This window comes from Scyliorhinus canicula, chromosome 1 (assembly GCF_902713615.1).
Source record: "Scyliorhinus canicula chromosome 1, sScyCan1.1, whole genome shotgun sequence".
NCBI lineage: Eukaryota > Metazoa > Chordata > Chondrichthyes > Carcharhiniformes > Scyliorhinidae > Scyliorhinus > Scyliorhinus canicula.
The window spans coordinates 132,055,044-132,067,703 of record NC_052146.1 but is presented as its reverse complement, the minus strand read 5'-3'; the positions used below and the strand labels follow the sequence as shown (position 1 = coordinate 132,067,703).

The 12,660-nt window shown below is 51.7% G+C and overlaps 1 protein-coding gene across 4 annotated transcripts in view; it reads right to left on the bottom strand.

Moving 5' to 3' along the window:
- Positions 1 to 12,660, bottom strand: part of LOC119967483 (transient receptor potential cation channel subfamily A member 1-like) — a 645,844-nt gene that overhangs the window by 268,464 nt on the left and 364,720 nt on the right. For all 4 annotated transcript variants that reach the window (XM_038800105.1, XM_038800113.1, XM_038800133.1 and 1 more), the window contains one exon: positions 12,487 to 12,557. In XM_038800105.1, coding sequence (XP_038656033.1) covers positions 12,487 to 12,557 — 71 coding nt within the window. The remainder of the gene's footprint in view (positions 1 to 12,486; positions 12,558 to 12,660) is intronic.

Here is a 12,660-nt window from a genome sequence, read left to right as displayed (position 1 = left end):
GCTGTATAAATACCAATGCTCAGAGCCAGTCGTTCAGTTCATCGAGAGTTCAACGCGGAACAGGCTGGCTATGTTGCAAGTAGATTAAAACCACTGTTCATATCTTAAAGCACGTGTCTAGTGAATTGATGGTTCCATCAATTTAATCTACTTAAGAAACAGTCAGGATCAATCATGGAATCAGCCCTCAAGCCTGAGCGACTGGAACTCAACCCACAGGATGCAGAGGCAAAATAAATTTTTTCTCATTGGCTGCGGTGTTTTAAAGCCTACCTGGCAGAAGCAAGCACAGCCGAAACAATGGAGGAGCAGAAAATGAGCCTACTGCACGCGGGTGAGCCACAGAATCTCTACTCAACTAAACTGTGCCGGTTCGTATACTGAAGCCCTAGTGCAACTCGACAAAATGTATGTGAGGCCTGTTAATGAAGTCTATGCACGACACGTGTTCACTACTCGCCGCCAGCGGCCTACGGAATCGCTCGCAGAATTCCTGAGAGATCTTAAAACATTATCTAGTGACTGTAATTACCGGCGGTTACCGCGGCAGAACATAGAGAACTTGCTGTACGCGATGCCTTTGTTGCGGGCCTTAGGTCAAATTACGTGTGCCAGCGACAGCTGGAAAAGGGGGCCCTAAATCTTGAAGCTACTGTTGAACTTGCTACCACTATGGAGGTCTCCTTCCGCAGCCTCACCTCGTTCCCCGCGGACCCCGTGACCCTGTCATGGGCCCCCGACCAGCGACTCCCCCAGGCCTGCGCCGTGCGGCCGCCCAGCCACACTGCTGCCCCAGCCTGCCACTTTTGCGGCCAGAATCAGCACTCGCGGCAGCACTGCCCGGCCCGCAACGGGACCTGCAGCAGCTGCGGGCGAAAAGGACACTATGCCAGAGTGTGTCTGGCGAAGAATGAAATGAAAATGAAATAAAAATCGCTTATTGTCACGAGTAGGCTTCAATGAAGTTACTGTGAAAAGCCCCTAGTCGCCACATTCCGGCGCCTGTCCGGGGAGGCTGGTACGGGAATCGAACCGTGCTGCTGACCCGCTTGGTCTGCTTTAAAAGCCAGCGATTTAGCCTGGTGAGCTAAACCAGCCCCTAAAATGAAAATCGCTTATTGTCACGAGTAGGCTTCAATGAAGTTACTGTGAAAAGCCCCTAGTCGCCACATTCCGGCGCCTGTCCGGAGAAAGCCCCAGCCTCTAACCCTCCCACGGCTCAAAGCACTCGTTCCCTGAATTCACAGGCCCGCAGGGCCCGAAATGCTGCAGCCTGTATGCCGACTCCACCCCCACCCGACATGTGCGACTCATGGGGGCGGCCAACTTGGCAATCCTCCTCCATGCGGCCGGCCATGTGCGACTCATGGGGGCAGCCATCTTGGCAATCCGCCTCCATGCGGCCGGCCATGTGCGACTCATGGGGGCTGCCATCTTGGGATCCATCCCCTTCAAACTCTGAAACTCACCTCGACGACTACGAACTCAGAGGGCAGTCATCACGGGGCCACTCCAGCACAGCTGATCGAGCCGCTGACTACCCGCAACTCACCGCAGTCGCTCTGGACCAATCGCGCCCGAAGCATCTGCGAAACTCGATGACAGAGGTCCAAATCAACGGGTACAGCACACCATGCCTTTTCGACTCCGGGAGTACTAAGAGCTTCATACACCCAGATCTGGTAAGATGCTGTTCGCTCCCCGTTTTCCCCGTGCGGCAAACTATCTCTCTCGCTTCAGGCTCCCACTCTGTCCAGATCCAGGGGCGCACCGCCGCGACACTCACAATCCGAGGCGCTAGCTATGCAAAATTTCAACTCTACGTCTTGCCCGAACTCTGCGCGCCACTCTTATTAGGCCTAGATTTTCAATGTAACCTTAAGAGCCTCACCCTCAGCTTCGGCGGGCCCCTGCCCCCACTCGCTATCTGCAGCCTCGCCACGCTGCGAATCTCCCCCCCTCCCCTCTTTGCCAATCTCACACAGGACTGTAGACCCGTAGCAACTCGCAGCAGGCGGTACAGCCTGCAGGATCGGGTGTTCATCAGATCGGAGGTCCGAAGGCTTCCTAGAGGCCAGCAACAGTCCCTGGAGAGCTCAGGTGGTGGTCGTGAAGACCGGGGAAAAATTCCGTATGGTTGTCGACTATAGTCAGACCATAAATAGATTTACGCTCCTTGACGCGTATCCCCTCCCCAGGATTGCAGACATGGTAAACCAGATCGCCCAGTATCTGCTCTTTTCCACGGTGGATCTGAAGTCTGCATACCACCAGCTCCCAATCCGTCCAGAGGACCGCCACTACACGGCATTCGAGGCCGATGGCCACCTCTTCCATTTCCTCCGGGTTCCCTTCGGCGTCACTAACGGGGTTTCGGTGTTCCAACGAGCAATGGACCGAATGGTCGACCAGTACGGGCTGCGGGCCACATTTCCGTACTTGGACAATGTCACTTGCGGCTATGACCAGAAGGACCACGACGCCAAACTCTACCGTTTTCTCCAGACGGCTCAGAAATTAAACCTCACTTATAACAAGGAGAAATGTGTTTTCCGCACAACCAGACTAGCCATCCTCGGCTATGTCGTGGAAAATGGAGTCCTGGGCCCAGACCCGGACCCTATGCGCCCCCTCTTAGAACTCCCCCTCCCTCATTGTCCCAAGGCCCTCAAACTGTGCTTGGGTTTCTTTTCCTACTACGCCCAGTGGGTCCCTCAATATGCGGACAAAGCCCGCCCACTCTTTAAGGCCACACTATTTCCCCTGTCAGCTGAGGCGCGCCAGGCCTTCAACTGCATCAAGGAGGACATCGCCAAGGCAGCCATGCGGGCGGTGGATGAATCCACTCCATTTCAGGTTGAGAGCGACGCCTCAGAGGTAGCTCTAGCAGCCACCTTAAATCAGGCAGGAAGGCCAGTTGCATTTTTCTCCCGTACCCTCTCCGCTTCAGAACTCTGACACTCGGCAGTCGAAAAAGAAGCACAAGCCATTGTGGAGGCTATTCGTCACTGGAGGCACTACCTCGCAGGTAGGAGATTCACCCTCATCACCGACCAACGATTGGTTGCCTTTATGTTTGACAACTCGCAAAGGGGCAAAATTAAAAACGATAAAATCCTGCGGTGGAGGATCGAACTCTCCACCAATGCTCAGAGCCAGCCGTTCAGTTCATCGAGAGTTCAACGCGGAACAGGCTGGCTCTGTTGTAAGTAGATTAAAACCACCGTTCATATCTTAAAGGACGTGTCTAGTGAATTGATGGTTCCATCAGAGGGAAAGAACAAAAGGTGCTCATTTCATTTTCAAATCAGAATGTCCATCAATCAATGGCCGCGAGCAGATGTTTTTAATCAGCCAGAGCCATTAAAATCACAGCAGAAAAGATGACAGCATATGCTATTTTGTCAGACATATTGTAATATTTTCACTGCTTCCTCAGTTGGTAAAAGCAGTAATGCATGTGAACAAAAACCAAAGACTGGTTAATGCAATGGTCATGTTACCTTCAAAGAACTTGTGCCCTAACGTCTGCTGGAACCCATGGAGTGAGCGGTCGCACATTTGTCAGCTCCCGCTCAAGGTGGATTTTTTCGGTCCTTTCCCCATTCGAATGGTGGCATTTTGAATGGAAAAAGGTGTAGGAGAGTCACGAGAAAGTGTGACTCCTCTGGTGTGGCTGGTGGATGGATCCACGGACTAGGAGTGGGTCGAGAAGAAGGGAGCTCATGGAGCAGGAGAATCTCTGTGCTCCATAGGTCAGAATGGCAGAGGGCAAAGGGCCTGTTCTGCCCACCCAGTGGTCACTGGAGCAGCTGGTGGACTTCTTAAATGATAAGTTCATCCAGCAGAGAAAGGAAGCCCTGGAGGACCGTGCTAAAGTGGTAGAACTGCTCAAAGTAGGGATTTATCGTGCGGAACAGAGGCTGAGGTTCCAAGGCCAGGCGATCCAGAAAGTGGAGGAGGTGGTAGGGGAGCACAAGGAGTGGCTCGCCTTTACGGCGGCCAAGATGGGGGTGATGCGGGAGACCCAAAGGAAGCTGAAGGAGAAGGTGGAGGATCTGGAGAACCACTCCAGAAGGCAAAACTTGTGGATCTTGGAGATGCCCGAAGGCTTTGAAGGAGTGGAGGCCTGCACGAATGTGGCCAAGGTGTTGGAAAAGCTGATGGGAGAGAGGGTCTTTGACCGGCCTCTGGAGATTGACCGAGCACTCAGGGCACTGATGAGGAGGCCGCAGACGGGAGAGCCGCCAAGGGTGATGGTGGTGCGGTGGGACTGCTTCTTGGACAAAGAGAAAATTATTCAGTGGGTGAGGCAGACGAGGAGGTGCACCTGGGAGATGAACGATCTGCAGGTGTACCAAGGCCAGTTTTAACCGGGTCGAGCCTGCCCTCGTCAAGAATGGGTGAAGTTTGGAGTGCTGTACCCAGTCCGCCTGTGAGTGATTTTCCAGAATCAAGATTATTATTTTGGTACGCTAGAGGAAGGAATTACATTTTTGAGAGACAATGGACTGACAGGAGAAGGAGAACATCGAATTTGATAGAAGGTGTTTGTTTTTGGTGGTTCTGGAGATTGTTTTGTCCGTTGAGATGTTTTGTTGGGCTTGGTGGCAGGATGCTTGGGGAGTATCAAGAATGCATGCACCTTTTTCTGTTTCTTTGTTTTCTGAGGGAGTGTGGATTGGGGGGGATGGGAGTCGGGGGGTAGGAGGTTGGGAGGCATTGGGTAGGAGCTGCCATGCTAGCTGGGTGGGCTAGTTAATGGAGCGCAGTGGGGGGGGGGGGGGTGATCAGGTGGTTTGTGCAAGGGAAAGCAATGTGGTTGTTGTTTGGTTTGGGGAAGGGGGGTTGCTGTCGAAGGTGTGGTTGTAGTTGGAAAAGGAGTGAAGACAGTGGACATCTGAGGGTGGTACTGGACGGTCTCGTGACACGGGCTGGGGCAGGCCCAAAAAGGGATATGGTTGATTGGCAGGGGAGGTGGGTGGGGTGCCCCCATAACCAGGCTGAGGGGGTTGAATGGGCCGGACAAATGGTCACATGTGTTCGCGCACCTGAGGAGTCTGAAGGCGGAGGTGGATTTTCTACAAGAGACGCATTTAAAGATAGGGGTTCGGAGAAGGTTGAGGAAAGGATGGGTAGGGCAGTGTTCCATTCAGGACTGGTCATGAAGACGAGGTGGGTGGTGGTGTTGGTAAACAAGTGGGTGGCATTTGAGGTGGGGAACATAGTGGCTGATTCAGGGTGGGAGGTTCTTGATGGTTAGTGGGAAGCTGGAGGTGATGCTGGTGGTCCTGGTAAATGTTTATGCCCCAAACTGGGATGGAATTGAGTTAATGAGGCGGGTGCTGGGAAGATCCTTGACCTGGACTCACACCAGTTGATCATGGGGGTGGATTTTAACGCAGTCATTGAGCCAAGTTTGGACCAGTTGAGTCCGTGGTCGGGGAAGGCGTCGGCTATGGCGAAGGAACTGAAGGGATTTATGGAGCATATGGGGGGGAGGGGGAGAAGATTTGAGAGGCCGAGGGCAAAGGAATTTTTGTATTATTCTCATGTGAACCGGTATACTCCCGTATAGACTTTTTTGTGGTGGACAAGACGTTGTTGGTGGGGATGGTCAACTCGGAGTATTCGGCGATTGTGGTTTCAGACCATGCACTGCACTGGGTGGATTTACAAGTGGACCGGGGTTTGGTGGGGGAGGGGGGTGGGCCAGCACCCACAGTGGAGGTTGAATGTGGGGTTGCTGGTGGATGAGGAGGTGTGTGAGTGGGTGAGGGCTGCTATCTGGGGGTATGTGGAGCTCAATGACACGGGGGAGGTCACGGCCGCCATGCTTTGGGAGGCACTCGGCACTCAAGGTGATGGTTTCTGTTGGGGAGTGGGGGGGGGGGGGGGGGGGGGGGGGAGAGAGAGAGAGAGAGTTTATTTTGATTCGGGCACAGTCGGAATGGGGAGAGATGGCAAGAATGGTGGAAGAGATTCTGAGAATGGACAGGAGGTATTCGGTGGCCCCAGAGGCAGGATTGTTGAGGGAGAGGCAGAGGCTCCAGAGGGAGTTTGGACTGGTGTCCAGGGGGAAGGCGGTAGGGCAGTTGCGGAGGTCCAGGGGGCAATATCCAAGTATGGGGAGAAGATGAGCAGGATGCTGGCCCACCAGCTTCAGAAATAAGCGGGGGCAAGGGAGATGGGCAGAGTGAAGGCAGGGCGGGATGGGAAGGATGGTGCTGGACCCGGTGGGGGTGAACGGATTGTTTGAGGAGTTTATAGGAGTTACATGAGTTGGAGTCCCCGGACAGGGAGGGAGGGAATGCGGCAGTTCCTGGATGGGTTGGAGTTTCCCAATATGGACAAGAAGCTGTTACAGGGATGGTGGGCCCCTATTGGGTTGAGGGATGTGATGGAGGGTATGGGGGCGATGCAGGCAGGGAAGCTTCTGGGACCAGATGGGTTGCCAGTGCAGTTTTATAAAGGGTTTGGGGGGATCTGGGGCCGCTGCTGGTGAGGGCATAGAATAAGACTAGGGTGAGGGGGGAGCTCCCCCCTACAATATCGCAGGTATCCATCTCCCTGATACTGAAGAAATATAAGGATCTGGAGCAGTGTGGACCCTACCGTCCAACATCATTGCCAAATGTAGATGCCATGTTTTTGATGAAGGTGTTGGCTTCGCGAATTGTCCCGAGTGTGATAAGTGAGGACCAAACGGGGTTTGTGAAGGGAGGCAGTTGTAAGCAAATGTATGAAAGTTACTTAATGTTACTATGATGTCCTGGAGGGGCAGGAAGTGGAAGTGGCAGCAGCAATGGATGCGGAGAAGGCGGGGGAGGGGGGGGGGGGGGGGCGAGCACAAGGTTTTGCTGTATGCAGATGACCTGTTGTTATACATTTCAGACCCATTGGGGGGCATTGGCAGTATTATGGAGTTTTTGGAGGACTTTGGTCGGTTCTCTGGGTACAAGCTGAACATGAGAAAGAGTGAGGTATGCCCAATTGAGACCAGAGGGCAGGGGAAGAGATTGGGGAAGTTGCCTTTCAAGGTGGTGGGGAAAAGTTCCAGGTACTAGGGCATCCAGGTGAGACTGGGTTGGGTGCAGCTGCATAAGTTAAATTTGGCTCTGTTTGTGGAGCAGATCATGGGGATTTTAAGAGGTGGGATGTGCTGCCATTGTTGTTGGCCAGGACGGGTGTAGACAATGAAGATGACGGTGCTGGCAAGGTTCTTGTTTCAGAACCTCCCGTTCTTTGTCCCGAAGTCATTCTTTAAAAAGGACAATGCATTGATCTTGGGCTTTGTGTGGGCAGGGAAGACCCTGCGGGTCAAGAGGGTTTTCTTGGAGCGGGAGTGAGGAGAGGGGTGGGTTTGGTGTTACTAAATATAATGAATTACTACTGGGTGCTAACATCGCTATAGCCAGGAAATGGGTAGTGGGTGAGGGGTTGGTATGGGTGCGGATAGAGGTGGCTTCTTGCAGGGGAAAAAGTTGAGTGGCATTGTTGACAGTGCCTCTGCCATTCTCGTCAGCCAGGTACTCCGTCAGCCTCATGGTGTTGTCGGCCTTGAGGGTACGGGTCAGTGGAGGCAGCACTTGAGACTGAAGGGTGCTTCAGTGCGGGTATCGATTTGTGATAACCATAGGTTTTCACTGGGGGGGGCTGGATGCAAGGTTTCTGGGGTGGCAGCAGGTGGGGATTGAGCGGTTTGGGGATCTGCGAAATTAGAGGACCTGGAGGAGGAATATGAGCTGCCCAGGGGGAATGGTTTTAAGTATTTACAGGTCCGGAAATTTATGAAAAGGGAGGTGCCTTCCTTCCCGGATTGCCACCCCTAGGGCTGCAAGATAAGGTATTGTCAAGGGAGGGAGATGGAGAGGGGAAGATGTCTGAGCTTTACAAGTAGCTGATGGACTGGGAGGGAGCCCTGATGGGAGATATGAAACAGAAATGGGAGGAGGAGCTGTGGGGGAAGGTGGTGGCCAGGAAGTGGGAGGAGGCCCTGCGGAGGATGAATGCATCCTCATCGTGCGCAAGGCTCAGTCTTATCCAGTTTATAATGGTCCACAGGGCGCATATGATGGTCTAGGATGAGTAGGTTCTTTGAGGGAGTAGAGAACAGGTGTGGGCAGGGAGGCCCGCGAACCATGTCCACATGTTTTTGTGTGTCTAAAACTGAAGGGGTTCTGGAAGGGGTTTGTGGACATAATATCCACAGTGTTGGGGGGTGAAGGTGGCCCCGACCCAGAGATAGCGATATTTGTCGTGTCAGAAGACTGGGGAGTCCAGGGGGCAAGAGAGGCCGATGTCTTGGCCTTTGCGTCTCTGATAGCCTGGTGGCGGATTTTGCTTGGGTGGAGGGACTCGGAGCCGCCAAAAGCAGGGGTGTGGGTGAGTGAACTGGTGGAATTCCTGAGGCTGGAAAGCATCAAGTTCGTCTTGGGGGGGGGGTCGGTCGATGGGTTTGCCCGGAGGTGGAAGCCGTTCATTGGCTTCTTCAAGGAGGATTGAGGTGTCAGCAGAGGGTAAAGAGGGGGGGAGGGGGGATAAAGGGGTTAAAATGGGGGAGGCAGGACCGGAGGAGGGGAAGGGCGGTGGGGCGGGGGGTGCAATTGGTACTGGTCATTTATTATGTTGTACAATTTTGCTTCTGCTCTTATTTGTTTTGTTTGTTGTTTGTTTATAACTGCCTGAATAAAATATTTTAAAAAAAGAACTTGTCCCTATGATGAATCACCATGTTAAAAGCACAGTTACATTATAATACAGCATCTAACACAGCAAATGGTAGCAAGAGGATTCAAGTACAAAAGCAGGGATGTCTTGCTGCAATTATATAGGGCCTTGGTGAGGCCACACGTGGAATATTGTGTGTCGCTTTGGTCTCCTTTTCTGAGAAAGCATGTTCTTACTATAGAGGGAGGTCAAAGAATGTTTACCAGACTGATTCCTGGGAGGGTGGGACTGACATATGTGGAGAGATTGAGTCGATTAGGATTATATTCGCTGGAGTTGAGAAGAATGAACGGGGATCTCAAATAAACCTATATAATTCAAACAGGACTAGACAGGATAAATGCAGAAAGGATGTTCCTAATAGTGGGGGTGTCCAGAACCAGGTGTGATAGATTAAGGATACGGGTAAACCTTTTAGTACTGCGTTGAGGAGAACTTTCTTCGCCCAGAGAGTGGTAAGCTTGTGGAATTCGCTACCATAGGAAGCAGTTTGTCAAGAAGGAGTTAGATATAGATCTTGGGCTAGAGGCATCAAAGGATCTGAGGGAAAAGTGGGAAATCGTTACTGAGTCGGATGATCAGCCATGATCATATTGAATGGCGGAGCAGGCTCAAAGGTCCGAATGGCCTATTCCTGCTCCTATTTTCTGTTTCTGATAGTGACATTTCAAGGTGTGAATACACTTTGCAGTTAACTTTCAGAATGTTCCAGACGACATAGCAGATTTTCCAATTTCTTCACAAACTCTCAAACATAGCATGTTTTTAATTAATTTCAAAGTGTGTGGGAGGAATTCAGATTTCACCAGAGACAAGTGTATATTTTGCAAACAAGGAATTCTCAACCTAGGAAAAAGACCTGGGGAAAATGGTTGGGAATATGGAGGAATATGGGGTATCATCCAAAAATCTATGAGCAGGATTCTCCGTTTCAGAAAGTAAGTGTTGACGCCGAAACTGAATCGGTGGACTTCTTTGACAACTAAATTGGCGCATGTCGTGGAGCAATTCATAATCCATTAATGGGCTAGTGTCATGTGGAACACGATCGATTCCAATCAATTGCCAAGGTCGGGATTGCCACTCAAGAGGCTGACAAGCTGCAGCCGCATATTAGCACTCCACTCCCAACACACACTTTAGCTCACAAGGCTAAATCGCTGGCTTTTAAAGCAGACCAAGCAGGTCAGCAGCACAGTTCAATTCCCGTACCAGCCTCCCCAGACAGGCGCCGGAATATGGCGACTAGGGGCTTTTCACAGTAACTTCATTGAAGCCTACTCGTGACAATAAGCGATTTTCATTTCATTTTTTCATTTTCCCAGCCAACAAGGTGGCAGCGCAGAATGTGGCATCCCGGTTTGCAGATGCCGAGCTGGATACCCTGCTGGATGCTTTGGAGGAGAGGCTGTTCCCCAGGGTGGAAGGTGGCTGCCACCCACTGCCGTACACCAGGCCGGGAGCAGATGGCCGAGGCCTTGAACACCGTGGGCTCCACTGCAAGGACTGGATAGCAGTGCTGAAAGAAGCCACGTAACCACCTCAGGGCGGCCATGGTGAGTAGACAAAACTCTGCCCCCGGCACCAACCCCCGTAACCTCCCCACCTGGAGGCCGACAGAATCCCATCCACCAGCAGTGTGTGCGCACTCCACCCTGCACCACATGCCAGCACTCATATAAGAACATAAGAACTAGGAGCAGGAGTAGGCCATCTGGCCCCTCGAGCCTGCTCCACCATTCAATGAGATCATGGCTGATCTTTTGTGGACTCAGCTCCACTCTCCGGCCCGAACACCATAACCCTTAATCCCTTTATTCTTCAAAAAACTATCTTTACCTTAAAAACATTTAATGAAGGAGCCTCGACTGCTTCACTGGGCAAGGAATTCCATAGATTCACAACCCTTTGGGTGAAGAAATTCCTCCTAAACTCCAAAATCAGTCCTAAATCTACTTCCCCTTATTTTGAGGCTATGCCCCCTAGTTCTGCTTTCACCAACCAGTGGAAACAATCTGCCCGCATCTATCGGCCACCATGACTGGGATGACTGGATGCCCAGGCCATGAAGGCCACCAGCTGCCTACCCCCCTGTTCTGCCCGCATCCGACTGTCCAACACTGTGCGCTTTCTGTCTCCCTGACCCTCCCCGAGGAGAAGGCGGCACATAAACACAGAGAGAGAAAACTGGAGGGGGACCTCTGGATCTATGACCCCTCAGCTTCATGGGGCGGCGGGCACTCATCGCTGGAAAAAGGCCCGGAAAGAGGGAAGTTGCCGAGGTGGAGGTCAGCATTGGGCATCCAAGCTAGACCTTGCTGTGTTGAGATTTCCCATGGCATGCGTGACATGATCCCCACTGCTCCACACAATCACCCAAACCCGCGATTTAATCATGAGTCATATCTTTTTTCTTGCAGAATCACCTAGCGACGAGGCGAGCCCTTCTGGTGTCCATCCCACGCGACCCCAAGCCCAAGTAGATTCCAGTGATGAGAAGGCAATGAACAGTGCTGCGAGCCCCAAACGCCAGCCCGTGACACCCGAAGCATCAGTCCGGGGAGGACACTGACTTCCCATCACAGCTGTCTCCAAAACCCTCCACCATCCCAGAGACACTCACCTTGGTTGGGTACTTTAGTGAAGTGGCTCCTGGAGCACTATCTGATACGCATCACATACCTGGTGCGGTACGTCACATGGAGGTAGGAACCCCTACGGGGAGGACGGTCAGATGGCAACCCGACCCCAGGGATTAAATGCATCCAGATACGTCCCGGGCTTTTGGAAAGGGTGGTTTCATCGAGAATGGAGACACAGAACACTGCGCCCGAGGCTACATGAGGGGCTGTCAGCAACCATCCAGTGCCTGTAGGTGCAGTTGGAGGAATCTAACCGCGTGCAGATGCAGGAGGCAGTGCCGAAAATGCGTGCCACCCAGGCCAACAATGCACGGGTGGCGTCCATGGTGGAGGCCTTGGGGCATAGTTATCAGCCATGGTTCAAGATGTCCAAGGCCTGGGACACTCAATGCGGGTGGTAGCCAAGGTACAGGACAGGGCTGCCCTGTCACAGGCAGCCATGTACCAGGGCAACCTGAATAGTGCAGCGGTGCTCCAGAGCTTGGCCCAGTCACAACGTGTTATGGCTGAGGGCATCATTGGCATTGTCCCGGCACTGGCTGACCAAGGTTAGGTAGGACCATGAGATGGAATGGCCAGCTCACATGCTGGTATCACCCAGATAGACGGTGGAAAGTGCTACCGTGGGCATGTGTGAGACGTTTTCAAACAACGCGGAGCACAAGAGCTCATCACAGAGTAGATCGTCAGCATCCTACATCCCATTGACCAGACCCGATGCCAGTGTGTAGGCATAAATGACATGTGAAACCGTACATGGGTGTGTAGTTTTCAAATTGTGAAGTGTGAAGTTTTCAGAGTTTTCAGAGCCTAGAGAAAGATCTGGCCCGTGAATCTACAACAACAGTTGACAGAAGAGTGTCTAAAATGTAGTAACAGGAAATTTGCCATTGTACACACATTTACCCTATATGTCGGCACATGGGAATTCAACTTATTGTGAATCATCAAAATCTAATTGTTTGTCTGCTCACAAATTTCATAATACAATTTAACTTTTTTTTAACACAATCATCTTTTTCAGTTGTTGGCATCACAATACTAGAAACTAATTTGAATACAACGAAGGCCAGGAAGCAAGTGTAATGTAGTTTTAAATTATAAAATAACCTACCACCAATTAAGGAAGTAGAAGTCCTTTATTGTGTCCAGTGCAGCAATTTCTCTCTTTAGATTGATTTCTTCCTGGGATAAAATTGTACTTATTTATACATATGTTTCAGACAATCATGAATCATATTGTGCTTTCAAAGAAATCTCTAACTTTCATTAAGATATGTAGCAGAAC